This window comes from Papaver somniferum, chromosome 8 (assembly GCF_003573695.1).
Source record: "Papaver somniferum cultivar HN1 chromosome 8, ASM357369v1, whole genome shotgun sequence".
Classification (NCBI taxonomy): domain Eukaryota; kingdom Viridiplantae; phylum Streptophyta; class Magnoliopsida; order Ranunculales; family Papaveraceae; genus Papaver; species Papaver somniferum.
Window position 1 is genome coordinate 175,788,270 of NC_039365.1, and position 15,917 is coordinate 175,804,186.

At 36.5% G+C, this 15,917-nt stretch overlaps 1 protein-coding gene and 1 pseudogene across 1 annotated transcript; one reads left to right on the forward strand and one right to left on the reverse strand.

Annotated features, from left to right (window-relative positions):
- Nucleotides 1-285: 285 nt before the first annotated feature.
- Nucleotides 286-4,162, forward strand: LOC113306500 (annotated as a pseudogene).
- A 2,552-nt stretch (nt 4,163-6,714) lies between these two features.
- Nucleotides 6,715-9,309, reverse strand: LOC113306501. The gene is made up of 3 exons (XM_026555429.1): nt 9,022-9,309; nt 8,043-8,673; nt 6,715-7,856 (listed from the first exon to the last, which is right to left on the reverse strand). Exons 1-3 carry the CDS (start codon nt 9,307-9,309, stop codon nt 6,715-6,717), a joined length of 2,061 nt encoding a protein of 686 aa, XP_026411214.1.
- Between the last annotated feature and the right edge of the window lie 6,608 nt (nt 9,310-15,917).

The window sequence follows — 15,917 nt, forward strand, 5'->3', positions numbered from 1 at the left end:
TTATGTTTCAAATTATATTTTTTCCAAAGTTCGGGTAGTAGTAGTCCGATTCTATTTACTGGTTAATATATATGAACGTTCCACCTTTGATTTGTAATCTAAATTTAAGTAGTAGTCTGATTGATTCCCATACTAGTGTATATAATACTTGGGGTTTATAAGAATCTATACATTGTTAATGGTGCTGTGGTTGGGCAAGAAGAAAATTTGTGAGATCTAGTGTATATATTGGTCTACCCTATTCAAAAACTTGGTAAAGATAATAGGGAAGGTACCGTGGTGATTATGGAGGAAGCTAACGAAGCAATTGATCAATTGATGTTCAGTGATGAGTATAAAACATTTACTCAAGAGCTTGGCGATTTTATGGACTTTGTGTTCCGCAACTATATCGAAAACACTAGTGATGATGGTGAGGAAGAGGAGAGTCATGTTCGATACTCTTCGAGAGACGATATACTACCATGGCTCAAGGATATATTGAGAACTATTCCTAGATACAATATGAGGAAATCCATGGAGCAACTTCTCATCCTCGACGAGGGTTGTTTACCATTGCTTCTAGCCGAATTGCTCAAATCCTCAATTAAAGAAGATATATAGATAGCTAAGGAATGTGTTAGACTCTTTCTGATCAACCCTAAAACCAATTCTGGCTTCTTCTTTCCTAGGTCCATACAGAATCAGTGTGCTCCCTTAGTTTTAACCTTTTGCGGATTGTTTCGGAAAGCCACCGATGAGGACGGGCAGCAGTTATACTACTCCTGTCGTCAAACTCTTGTATTCATACTGAAATCAATTGCTTTCTCAAATAGAATAAGATACTTTGGTATTGCAAGTACGTCTCGATTAATCGTAGGCCTAGACAAGTTTGTAAGGGAGATAGTGGATGTAAAGTTGCTCATACGTTTGAAATCCATTTATCAGTCACCAGCATCCCTCTCAACTTGCGATTTAAGGAGTCTTAGGAAGGATCTTCAAGAGTTCTCATTGTTTTCACTCCATCTCCTCGCGGCAATTGAGGATCATCTACGAGAGAAGGGTCTTTCGCTTCCAGTGAATCTGGACGACCTGGAGGGCGGGGGTAACCCATGTTATTTGGTTGAAATCTTTCAGTTTCATTGTGAATTATCTCGTTTGGTGATAAACCTCAAGCGAGGCCTGCGTTGTTTGGAGGAAGTTATTTGGGATGCAGGAGGTAAGTTGAAATTCAATACAGGGTGGTCTATGTTTCTCTCTGTTCTCAAGGAGTTGCACAGCATTTCTAAGCTTTACAGCAATGGAGAAGAACGTCTTTTCGGCGGCTTTTCGAGAGTACCCCCTTGCAATAAATTATCTTATCAGGCACTTAAAGAGGGGCAATAATCATCTATGGCTTCTCAAATATGACAGTGCAATAGATTTTGGATCAAGAAGACATTTGATGGTGATGATGTTTCCTGAGGTCCAGGATGACAACGAATACAAACTTCTCATTGACAGGTCGTCCTTACTCAAGGAATCATTTGAACTCATTGCTCATGTAAAACCCAAGTCCTTGCACAGTGGCCTTTTCGTGGAGTTCAAAGGCGAGGTAGCTACGGGTCACGGTGTCCTGCGGGAGTGGCTTCTCCTGGTATGCCAAGCACTCTTTAGTCCAGAAAATTCCCTTTTTGTAGCATGCCCGGAGGACCGTCACAGATTCTTTCCCAACCCTGCACAACTCAAACCCGAGCAACTTAATCTTTTTGGCTTCTGTGGTAGAGTTATCGCTTTAGCCGTCATGCATAAAGTGCAAGTAGGCATTGCATTAGATCGTGTGTTTTTCTTGCAATTAGCAGAGGAAGAATTATCTTTGGAACACATAAGATGCGCAGATCCAATCATGTACAGGAGTTGCAAAAAGATTCTGGAGATGGATGCTGACTTTGTTGATTCAGATGCTATGGGTTTGACATTTGTTAGGGAAATCGAAGATTCCGGATCCAGGAAAACCGTGGAGCTGTGCCCTGGAGGGAACAACATTGTTGTCAATAGTAACAATAGAGAACAATATGTACATCTTTTAATTCAGCATTTATTCGTCAAATCAATCTCCGCAAAGGTTGCCTATTTTGCAAGAGGTTTTGCTGATATTCTTTGTAAGCGGAGGCTGGCGAAAAGCTTTTTCCAAGCGATAGATCTGAAAGGTCTTGATTTTGCTTTACTTGGAGATGATACTCCTATTCTTTTAAAAGATTGGAAAGCACACACCATGTATGAGGGCTACAGAGAAACTGATGAACAGATTTGCTGGTTCTGGAAGGTAGATATATGATCATAGTTTATGATTTCAGCAAGTTTTTTAATTTTAGTTTTAGTGTTCTTTTTATGTTATGTCATGTGATTTTTGGTGTCACTTTCTTATGTCCTGTTAGATTTCTCTTTTCATCTTTTGATGTTTGTTCTATGTGAGCTTCGATGGTCTTGTAGTTGCAATATCAGTTCCAGTTATGTCTTTTTCAATTACCTATACATGTAGACTCAAAACAGGCAGGTTGGTTTGAGAGGATATCCATTTTTCCGAATACGCCTATTTAATCCCTAGCAGTTTAGCATATACTGAAATCTTGTAGTCTGTTTATCGTATGCAATAGCTTAGATGGCTTTGACTAAAATTTGGACTTATCAAGGATTCTTTGTGGCTTATTTGCTTACTTTTGTTTTCTTTTTTGACTTCTTTTTCCTGCATTCTTGTTTTATAAAATACTTAGTATTAACAATTTGGAACTGTCACTGCAGGTTGTAGAGGGTTTGTCCATGGAGCAGCAGAGGGAGCTTCTTTTCTTTTGAACCTCAGTGAAATACCTTCCAGTAAATGGTTTTTCTGGTTTGCCATATCCTTTGACCATCTATAAGACATCTGGTTCTGACGAGCGCCTGCCATCTTCCCACACATGCTTCTTCCGCTTGTCACTTCCACATTACCTTTCTCTAGCCATTACACAACAGCATTTTTCGTTTATCTGCCAAAGACATGTAGGCTGTAGTTTTGGATTTGTGTGAAACACCACCTGCTACTGGTTCTTGAGGTTGTTTGGTTCATCCTAAGGTTGATGTGTTCTATTTGATGCAAATGGAGGATGACATCTGTTTGTGTCAACATTTGTGAATTTTTGTTTCTTTTTCCCTCTTTTTTCCTTGTTAAGTTTTTGTATGAATAATAATACCAAAAATATTACTTGGTTTTTCTAATATTATTTTCTTTGAGCTGCAGGAATGGTGGATATCCTATCAGACATCCTGATTCGGTTGCCTGTGAAATCAATTGCACGAATCAGGTGCGTAAACAAAGCGTGGTGCAATTTGTTGAAAAACTCTGAATTTCTTAAAACACAATATTAGCATGCTGTTGAGCTGAACAGATTTAGTCTCACGTTTCACAATCAAAATGATACCTTGTTATACCTTTAGTTATGATCCATCATCATCCTGTTGTGAGAGCCCTGGCCATATCGAATACCTTGTTAAACCTTTAAGCGATTTGATTCTTTTGGATGCTGTAATTGATTGGTTTTGTTGAAGCACATTAATAATTTCAAATCGCCTTCACTTATCCTTTGGAACCCATTGATTAACGAATGTAAGAAGTTATCGGATCCAACAACTAGATTGAAGGAGTGCCTAATCGTTTTTGAAGAATATGGAATTGGTTATGATCACCAGATTGAGGATTTCAAAGTTGTATGTATAGCGCATGATCTTTTTAAATCAGTGAAACTCCAATGCACCCATATATGAATCCTGGCACAAACTCCACTTTGGTGGAGTTTTTGGTATCCTATAAGAGATCCAGGAGGAGAATATGCGGACGCCCATAGGCCATCAAGCTTGGAATCTTTATGCTATCTCAACTCCAGCAAGGGGAACCAGTCCACAATGTCAGTGGGGAAGTCCTCTTCCACGTACAAATAAAGCACCTGCACTGACCACAGTTTCAGGTTGGGTCTATGCGAGACTATTGGACTGAAGTTGTTTGGAACACCAGTAGAAGTAAAAGCAGCAGGGATGGCATCTGGGACTGGTAGTAATGTATTCAGTGAAATAATTTAGTCTCGAAATTTTGCTGTAATCTAATTTACTGATCTGTAACCTTGCAAACATTGAATTACAATTTTAATTAGTCTCTTGCAGAATCTTCAAATTCGCAGTTCGATTCCTGCTTATCTGTATAGACTTCCAACCTTTTGCTAGTTTACTTCTTATACTAGTGTCTATTACAAAAATTCCAGAGTGCTAATTTCCGTTTCTTTCAAATTTTAAGTAGTATTGACTGGTGTCCAGTATATAGATTACATAGTCAAATACTTGCTAGCGGTAGATTATAGGTGCAGATTTACAGCTGTTGATTACGGGAGGCATTTGAAAAATGGCCCCCAAGTCATTTGGTATCTGGCAAGTTTTGCAAATTTTACAAGGAACTTACAGATTTTAGTTGAAATGTAAACTTGGAGTAGTACTGTAGTGGTCTTTTTACAAGCATGAAACAGTAGATGTGGTAGTGTGCTGAATATTGTTGGTCTCTAAAATTTGATCCCGCTTCGAGTCCAGAACAGCACAACACACTCTTTTTTTTTTTCTGAATCACATGAATTATATTGATAATAAAGAAGATTACATCAAATTGTTTACATCAAAGAATTGAAAAAGAGCCGAAAATGAGAAAACAATTACAAATGAAACCTCAAAAGCCCAAAATAAAACAGCCCACGACAAAATCAGCTAAATCTGTAATAGCTTACATTGGGCATCTCAACTCTAACCAAAGAAGAAGGCCTACCAATGCAAACCTGTTTTTCACCTGAAGCTAATAAAGCACCCTTTTTTGGCAATTTCGAAAAATTCACCTCCTTATAGCAATGCAAGTACCTGATTTGAGATAATTTCCTCACCGCATTCTTGCATTTTCCTCTAATGAACCAAGGTACTTTCATTTGAACAAAATCATTCACCACAGTTTTGGAATCAGATACTATCATGATATTCTGTTTACCCCATTCAATAGCCAGTTCCATGGCACATATGACAACACATATCTCAGCTAAGTAATTAGTAGCAATTCCACCAGTTAGAGTGCCAAGTACCTGACATTGATGATCTCTGACAATCACTCCAAAACCTGCAGCTCCAGGATTGCCCAAGGAGGATCCATCACAACAAAACATAGTAAATTCAGGGTCAGGAGGATACCACTGACATTCTGTAATCCTTTGGAACTTGGAGTTTCGGATACCCCGCTGAAAAGCTTCAATGATCTGACTGTCATAATTTTGGTTCCATTTATTGCCAAAAATTCTCAAGCCCCCTTCAGTTATCAGTTTCATAACTCTGCTTTTGAAGCTGTGAATATTTGGTTTAATCTCTTCAAAAAACTTCTTATTCTTTTGAAACCATAATTCCTTGAGAATAATGCAAGCTGCAGTAAGCTATACCTATTGAATTAAAGGAGTTTTGTGTTTTGCTCTCCTCCATATATCATTAAATTCCTTAGGTTGATCAAAGTGAAAGAAAGAACACACCAACTTCCAAATTGTAGTGCTAAACTTACATTCACATAAAAGATGATTCATGCAGTTTTGAGCTTCCTCACAAATACAACATCTTGAAACCATATCATATCCCTTCTTTACCATAATGACATCATCTAGATATACACCTTGAACCAGTTTCCATACATTGCTTGCCACACTAGGATGGATGAATGAATTCCAAATATGTTTTGTCCAATGCAATTTTGGTTCCTTGTGCCTTATTACTGAACAACATCATGAACTGAAAATGAACCCTGAAGATTGCCAATCCATACCACTTCATCATTTCCACCTGCAACTATTGGTAGTGTCGCATTCTGTATTATAAGTTGAAATTCTGCATGAAATGACCATTTACCATCCACCACAAGATCTGAGACTTTTAAGAATAGATTAGCCTTAACAAAAGGGGGATAACCTACTTGGTCAATTATTGGCTTCTCACCTATCCAAGTGTCAAACCACACTGAAATGTGTTGCCCATCTCCAATGTTCCACCTTATATCCTCTTTAAGAGTATTCCATGCCCATTTAAGACCTGTACAGACTGAGGAAAGTTGCCAATTTGTATTCCATTGGCCATATTTATTTTGATATTTAGCTTTGAAGAACTTGTCCCAGTCCTCATCTGACTTGTGAATCTTCCACATCATCTTCATGAGTAAAGCTTTATTCATAATATCTAATCTGTGAATGCCCAAACCGCCTTCATTGTGAGGAGTGCATACTTTTCTCCAAGAAAAGCTAGTATATTTCCTTGTGTCACCATCTCCTGACCAGATGAAATTCCTTATAATCTTTTCACAAATTTTAATTACAAAAGAAGGCCACTTGTACACTTCCATATTGTACATTGGCATACTATAGATGACTGATTTCACAAGAACCAATCTCTCTTGGAAGGATAACAGTTTTACCTTCCATGCAGCTAACTTATGTTGCATCATTTCAACCATTGGTCATACAGTGCTTGTTTTAACTCTTCCTGCAGTAAGTAACACTCCCAAATACTTATCAAGAAATTTACTTAGTTCCATTTTTAAAATGTCCTTTATTATACTTCTTCTTTGATCTGTTGTGCCTTCTACAAAAAGCTTGCTTCTGTTCTTGTTGATAACTTGACCAGAGCTATGTTGATAATCTTCTAATAACTTCATAACTGGTGCTAAAAGACTTCTTTTTTCACAATTGCAAAAGATGAAGACATCATCTGCAAAAATAGATGTGTTGGATGTATACATTTCCTTACAACCATTGGATTTATTTTCTCTTCATTAACATCTAGAGTGAGTTTCCTACTGAGAGCTTCTTCCAACAGCACAAAAAGAATTGGAGAAAGAGGGTCTTTTTGCCTTAGGCCCCTTCCAACTGAGAAAAAGCCACAAGGTCCACCATTCACCATGACAGATATCTTAGCTGATTGAAATAATATATGCATCCATTCACACCAGTCTTCAGAAAAACCAAATTTCATAAGTACTTGAAATAAAAAGTTCCAACTTACTGAATCATATGCCTCAGATATGTCAATTTTCAGCCCAACATTTCCACCCGTTCTTTTCTTTTGCATTTCATTAACCATTTCCGAAGCCAAAAGAATTTTCTCTTGGATACATCTCCCTTTTACATAAGCTGCTTGTTGTGGTGAGATTAGTTTGTGCATAAGAGTACCCATTCTAGTAGCAATTATTTTTTTAAATATTTTAAAAATCACATTGCTGAGACCAATTGATCTGAACTGGTTAGGATTTCTTGCACCATCAACTTTTGGAAGTAATACTACGAAGTTTGAATTTAAACCTTTTAGAATAAATCTCATTTTCCAGCAAAATTGAATGGACTGAACCAAATCTTTTCCAATTATGTGCCAACAAGATCTGTAGAACCAACCAGCCACACCATCAAGTCCAGGAGAACTATTTGGATCCATAATAAAAATTGTTGATTTGATTTCTTCTTCATCAGGAATTTGATTTAGCATGCTTTGATCTTCACTTGTGATCAGTTCAGGAATAACATCAAGTAAGGATTCACTAACATCCACAGGCTGATACCTGAATTTATCTTCAAAATGGTGAATTAACATGTCAGCTATTTTTGCTTGATCATTTATAATATCTCCATTGCTATCTTCTAGTTCAGTTATATTATTTCTTCCTTGTTTTATTTTGAGATTTTCATGGAGAAAACCTGTATTCGTTGCACCTTTTTTAACCCAACTTATTCTTGCCTTATGCTTGAGAAAAGTATTGAGCTGCACTTCTTTTGAGTTAAGATTATTCTGGGCTTGAACTAAATTATTGAGAGCTATTTAATCAAAAGGATTTGCATCAGAATGTAACATGGCTTCTTGGACCTTATTCTCTGCTTCTTTAATATGTGTATGCACATTACCAAATACACTCCAATTCCTTTCTTTAAGAACCTTTTTTAACTTTTTTAATTTTTGTTGAAACACAAAAGCTGGATCACCTTGTATCTCCTCAGACTAACATTTATTTACTACTTCCAGAAAATTAGGATATGAAAGCCACATTTGTTGAAACTTCATAGGCACATTTTTTGGTTTAGGAATCTGGTTGCATCCACCAAGTAAAGGAGAGTGATCAGAAGCTACCCTCAAACCAACCTTGTAACTCCAAGTTTCATACTTATGCAGCCACAAATTGTTAAAAACTGCTCTATCTAAATTGCACAATATTCTTCTATTACCTTGCTGACAATTTGACCAGGAATGAGCTAAACCTGTTTTTGGAGCTTGCAACAGTTCACATTTATCTAAACAATTAGTGAAATCTAACATTGATCTTTTATTAGGACTTTTACCTCCAACTTTTTCTTCAACTGAAGTTATAACGTTGAAATCCCCAATAACAAGCCAAGGCTTTTGCAGTTTGCTAATGTGCTCCATTTCTGACCATAAATATCTTCTTTGAATAGCACCAACATGTGCATGAACACCAGAAACAAGAACACCCCCAATTTCCACTGTGATCATTTGGCTTGATAAAGAAATAATTGAAGGAGCAGATAAATTTTGATTCCAAAATAACCAGACAGTACCTTTTTTGTTTGAAACAGAATTGTGAATTAGCATGCTTTGCATACCAGGTAAATTAAGTTTCTTGCAAAAGGAATGAAGTTAATCAGCAAAATAACATTACAAAAACTAATCCCAAAATAGCTTCTACTGGAAAAGGTCAAGTTCCAAACAGTGGTAACACTCATGTTACTCCAAGAAGGGTAGAGAGATTTGATATTTGTGATACACCTGTTAATCATATACATCAGCAAACTCATTCAGTTAGTTAGTTACAGGATTCAATTAAGATTACTTCATGAATGTTTGAAGCACTAAATAATGAGGAAGAGAATGTTATTGAGATGTCAGGAGCTAATGAGAGCTTTGACGCTACCAAGGTGCTTAAAATTGTTACAGAAAACTTAGAATCCATTTTCTAATCCATAACACCTGATTTGCTACTTCCCATTTTCCAGCCTTAATTTTATTTTGATCATTTTGATTATCAAGCTTTATGATAAAGAAACCTTTTCCTAATGGAATCATTTTGCATTGACCAACTAATTTCCACTGATTTTTGAGATCTAAAACAGCATCAGAAAATTTAAGATGAAGAAGATCTAAACGACCTATTAAAGAAAATTGCCAAGCAGCACATCGGTCCTCAGTTTCAGAGATCAGATCAATCGATGGAGCTTCTTCATAAGATTTCTCTAAATCAACAACAGAATAACCCATTCTAGATTCATGTTATCCTTAAAATTTAATAACTAATTGAGTATCCGCTAAGAACTAAAAGATTCAGATGAAGAATTAACACGCCAATCATGAGATTCACCTGAAAATTCAGATGAAGAATTAACAACAGCATAACACACTCGTGAAAGGAAAAAATTGCAACTGACATTGGCTGAAAACATAGATTTTACTGGAAGAAGCAACTCAACAAGTATGAGCCAAGAAACTGCAGTGGCACATCACTGAACCACCAAAAAATATCTGCTAAATATACTGATCCTATGTCTTACGACGAATCTTAAGAACTAGATTTCGTAATATGAACATATATCTTATGAGTATATCCATTGAATACTCTGCTTAACCCTAACCTCTAAAATAAGCTAAACCATCCTCCACAATTGGTCTAACTGAACGTGCAGGATCATATCGTGTCTGATGTGTCAGTGATGGACCAGCAACTGGAGGTAGCTATATACATGTAGAACTGATTCAACAAACCTGCTGTTCTGAAAATGCTCCTTACATGATATTGCCTTGTTAGTATGGTTGAAATCATCCCGCATATGCCCTCTGACACCCCACCATGCTTCGTTAAAAGTCCATCACTATCTTGAAAACAGCTAGGTCCACCACCTGCCACAAGAATAATAGTACTCCATCCATCTAGAGTCTCAAAAGTAGTAACCAGGGCATATAAAGCTTTCTGGAACAACCGAATATGAAAGATCCTACACACGCCATCGATCTGTCCATTGCTAGTGAGCGTAAATGAGCTTCCAAAGGTAACTGAAGCTTCTCCACATCGACAACTGCACTTGCTGTAGTCGTTGTAAGAACACATTGCGCTAGAAAGCATATGGGTTGCCTAGTTTTGACTGCACATTTCAATCAAACCAACACCAGTTAGTAAACACACACACAAAAGAGGTGCCGTCTTGAGTTGACTAAAATGCAACCATGATGTGCTTTCATTGTACTCTTCAATCTCACTAAGCAAATAGAACCCTTTATTCCTAAGAGTCAATTACTTCTTTCTTGACCCCAGTTCTTACAGTCATTTACAAACTCCTATAGGAAGACTAAAATTTGGTGCTTGAGCTCAAAATTATAAAAGATGCACTGAAGTTGTATGCTAAAATGGTTGTTCTACTTCAATTTCCATTCCAAAGTAAAATTAAAAGCTAATAAAACACAATTAGCTAGGAATTCAACAAACCCAGAAAGGAATGCGATGGGTTCTGTATGGGAATGCCATAAACTATATCACTACTCAATCACATTCATTGATTCATTCTATAGAGACACAGAAACAAAAGGCAAGAATGAACAGTACTTGCAGAGGTAAGAGTGGGTATGAGAAGAAAGATGATGATTAAGGGTGGATAATGTGGTGGTACTGGTAGTATTGTCTTGTGGGCAATCGAAGAATTGAGGTAACAAACAAGCCATTCCCCACTATCAGATGCCACTAAGCATTATTTTGGTTGCATTGCATGTTCAGCTTCCTGCAACTGGTCTAGATATCATATCTAAGTATACGAATCAGTCCCGAAAGTTAAGGGTAATGTGGAACAGGTCGTAAGTGATCGATTTTGGAGGGAATATATTACAGATTCTTTTACAAGCTATATTTACAAGAGGACTGCCAGAGGTACCTAACTCTTTCATGTGGTAAAGAAATACATTTCTTTCAGAGGAAACATCTGTCATCAAAGGAAAATTCGTTTCAAATATAACCTACTCAACCAAATGTTAAGTGTGTATGAGCATGCACCTCTGATCGTATAGGATTCAAAGAATAATGATCACCAGTACAAATACCAGAGCAAGATTCTAGTTCATATCCTAAAGGGATCCCAGAGATTCATACACCAGTACCACCAGAAAAGGGCTGATCCTCCTTCTGAGTTTTCACCTGGGCGTGATCTACAAAATTTGAAAATTTGGAGAGACGGTATACTTGGTGTCACAGTTGCAGTTCTGGGCATGACGTATATATTCAGTATCTAAACAAATTTGCGCCATGAGACAGAAATTTGGATGACTGCAGTTTTAGGCCACAGGGGTTAATTTGGTTCAGAAATACTACCTCTCGGACGATGAGTGAATATTTCAAAATTCATGAAATGATAAGCTACATTTCCAACTCTGATACTGTCAGTGACTCAGTTGTCTGTAACGCAACCTTCGTCCTTAACACCCAGGTTGCCCAATATCATTTCAACTTCGCCCGGGACTACATAATCTATGAGAAACCTGTTTTTCGTTTGTAATTGTGCCAAAACTAAATTACATTCTACTTCCAGATGATAGGATACAACGTAAAGATCAGTACATACAAGCACTATTAGACTTTTGTAAACTACACTGAAGTTTCATTTTTGCTAGTAATTCAATGACACCATCAGGCATCATTATGAATAAAAGTTGGAGATATTAAGCAGGAATAAAAATGGCATACTGATTATGATGTTGACTAACTATCCTACATAAAATTATGGGTAGTTTTGCTCAATCAACATATATTGCTCGAATGAAGTATTGAATCGAAATTAGAGACCAGAAAAATACCCAGAAAACAAAGAAAACAATTTAGTCATCGCCATGTAAGCTCTTGGTAAGGGGCATTGAACCATAAGTCAGCTTCAAACCACTTGGGGTAGCGAATAAGATCGCGGGCTACAAAGATCATGTATTTTTCGTCCCTTCTGGAACAACCCTATCTTCCCCATCTACGACGTACACCAACTGGTCCACCTGCCAGTCCCATGACAGCCTACACTTCCCTGTTCTCCATATTGACCAGCGTGATACTGCTAGTGTCTCCGGTCTATCCTTTAACACGTTATTGCTCCACCTTTATGCTATATAACTCCTCCAATGACTTTCTCACCTCACAGAAAAATTCCATTCAATTTCCTGTCCACCTACGTGTTGTATCTTAGCAGTTTGTGGCACATGGAGGGGTGTGGCGAAGCATAAAGCTGCCATATCTGCAAAATCCCAGTTCAGTGAGAAATATCCAGCCACATAAGTTACTATGAACAAGAAAACGTCCTAAACCTTTTAAGCCTTCCCTAAGTTGGAGCCAAATTGTACTGGTTTGGATATCTAAAATTCCAAGCATCTGCTAGTGTCCTAAGTAATAGATTGGGGCGATTTTAATGAGAATGATGTAATCCATGAGGAACTCATCCTCACAAAATAATGTTGCAGCATCTCCATTTGGTGGGTGCCATGGTTTCGAGCGCGCTAAATAGATATATGGCTTTTTGATGGTCTTTGCTTGATGTTTTCTAATTTACAGATACTTCCATATGATTGCTTTGAACGCAGAAAAAAATATCACATGGAAAAGGATATACACTCGGAAAGATGACCATTCAAAGTGTGTAATACGATAAGATAAAATCAACATGCATAGAGATTAACTGCACACTCTCTTAAATTGTGTCTAAAATCTCAGTCCTGCATCAGATAGTTAAGCACACATAAGACCTCAAAAGGTTATACCTGTTGAAAATCCATATTCATATCGAAAAACAGACAAAAGAGAGGCAGAAATGCAAAACAACAATAATTAAACAACTCCGATTGTAGAGAAACAGTACTTAAACTAAAAATATCTCATCACACCAACACTCAAAGAAAGGGATGCCCACCCTAATAGTCAACCAAATTTCTACCTTAAAATTAAATTTTCAGCTAACCACTTCAAATTAGAACAAGAAAATGTAATGGGTTCCTCATTTCAAGGCTCAACCTTTTCTTATAATGCTTGATTGCTTTCCATTCAACCAAAATCAGAGATAATGAACCCATGAACAAAGTAACTCAGGATATCCCTAAAACCCAATTTTTTGTATAAAACTGATAAAACCCACATACAGAATCAGAAATTCAAAGCTCAAATCTATCAGAATTCTTAATTTTGATGTCAAAAGATCGAATTTTTTTATGAATAACAACAGCAGTTGTAATCTGTAAACCTGAACTTACTTGTTATTACCAGTTACCAAGAGAATTTGGGCAACCAAAGACACAGTCTTCAAGTAGAAGAAAAAGAAGATTCACAGAGCTTGAAAGCTCTCTGACTCACTTTGCGTTGTTTAGATAGGATTTTCAGTTCTCAAGGTTCAGCTGTAAAATGTTTTTGATTGACTGGAACGTGTCTATTGTATACTGTGAAAACCACCGTGAGGCCCATTTTGTTGAATAAATTTCTCACAAACTCAAATTTTTTAAAATTCTATTTTTATTTTTCTTATGGAAATAAATTTTGAAGAGACTGAGAGTTAAGAGGAGAAACGCGATTGGAATATCTAGATCTTTCATCATCGTTTTTTCTTTTCATCGTTTCTTTCGGATTCGATCTGCTTATTCAATTTTAACATTTTTAGGATTTTTTTAAATCTGTCTATTAGGTTTACGATCCAAACAATGAAATCCATAAAGATTTATCCCATCCCGTAACATAGTATCATGCCAGTTTGTATAAATCTCTTCTAAAGAGAGTCATGGGTTTATGAAATTATTCATTTGTAACCAAAAACGATTATAGTCAGAGAGATAATCAACGATATCATGGTTACAAGGAGGTGTTGAATTATTTAGAGAATTTTCAATTTTGACTCTCCAAACGGAAATATGATATATATATATATATATATATATATATATCATATGAAATCAGGACATCCAATCCAAAGGTAATATATTTACATTGATCTCGTTTGCTCCTTCTTTGATTCAATTTTTATGTTAGTAAGATGGATTCCTAATGATTTTTTTTTTTTAATATTAGTTGCTTTAGATTAGTTAGTATGTCATTTCTTGATTCTCGTACCAGTTAACTTAAAATTCATTTGGTTATAACTGAAAGCACATGAGAAGTCCATTTCTTACAGATTATGGGGTGTGGACTCCATGTGATTTATCTGATCTAAGATACACCATATACCTTTGGTCGTAGTGCTTGGAAATGTTTATCATGATTAAATGGGACTATAATGTTATACATAATGGTTGTGTTTATCAATAACCATAATTCATAGTGCTAGAATGGTTTTCCTGTCATATCTTCCATTTAATGCCGACATCATAAGGAAGCTTTACGTTCAAAATGATATATTTTCCATTTGAACCATGCTTAAGAAGATTGGAAGTTCTGATTACAGGTTGGGTGGAGAAAGACAAGTATACCAAGGCTGTTATGTGCTTGCAGGCCTTGCTTCAATGTTTTTATTTCTTTTAGACTTCTCATGAAAAGGGTTATTTGGACTGTCGGTTTCTTGTGTTGTTACATATTGCGTCATCAAACAATTAAATACTACTTTCTGAGCTAAAAAGATGTTGCAGTGGCAAGGCAAAGGAGATGGAACTGCAAATGGGTTTGGTGTGCGTGCGACGTGCATTTAAAAGAAAATGGAGGTGTGAATAGTGATGCATAACAGATTATGCATTCTCGAAATTGGTTGCATAACACGTTTTGCAGTTTTTTTTTTTTTTTTGCATAACTTGTTATGCAGTCCAGAAGACGGTTGCATAACACGTTATGCAGCTACTTTTTTCTTAGTATTGAAACTAACAAAAAATAAGGCTGCATAACTTGTCATGCACCTACAATAATATCTACATAACATGTTATGCATCCATAGATATGTTATATCCAAGTTGCGTTGCCAATTATACCCCTGATGCATAATCGGTCATGCGGATGCATAATCCGTCATGTAAGCATTTTTAATAATTTCATATAATTATGGATGTCACGGAAATAACTATAGGTGTCACAGTACCTAAAATTAATTGTGGGCCTGACAACGAGAATATTATTTTTTTTGGGCCTGCGCCTAATTTTTCGTTGTATATTTCAGCCTTTACATTTTTACGGCCCTCCGGCCCACTTATTCATGTTCCACAAGACTTGACCCCTCCTTTAACTTTATTTCTCTACGTCTTGTACCGTTTCTCTCTGATCTAAGCAAATTAAATAACTGTTTTGTTCTAAATCAGATATGTTGTTAATAAAGTGTGTCAGCACATGTAAAATCTAACATATGTATTTTTTCTTACTGCTAAGAGGATTCTAAGATACATCAAAGGAACTATTGATCATGGTATTCTTTTTACAAAGGGATTTATGGCAGTACATGGGTTCTGTGATGCTCATTGGGCTGGAGATCCAAATACAAGGAGGAGTACAGGAGGTTATTGCATATTTTTTGGGTCCAATCCAATTTCTTGGTCAAGTAAGAAGCAAAATATTGTGTCAAGAAGCTCAACAGAAGTTGAATATCAAAGTCTAGCTCAAACATCAGCACAAGTAGTTTGGCCGTGTCAACTATTTAAAGATCTTCATATATTCTTACCCATACCTCCTGTTATTCAATGTAACAATGTGAATGTCATTTATCTGTCATCTAATCATGTTTTTCACAATCGTACAAAGCATTTAGAAGTGGGTAATCATTTCATCAGACAGCTTGTGCGGCCCAAGGTTCTAGATGTTAACTACATTTCTATCGTTGATCAGGTGACAGATACTTTTACCAAAGGTTTAGCTGGACCACGATTTATCTATCTATGTGACAAGGTGAAAGTTT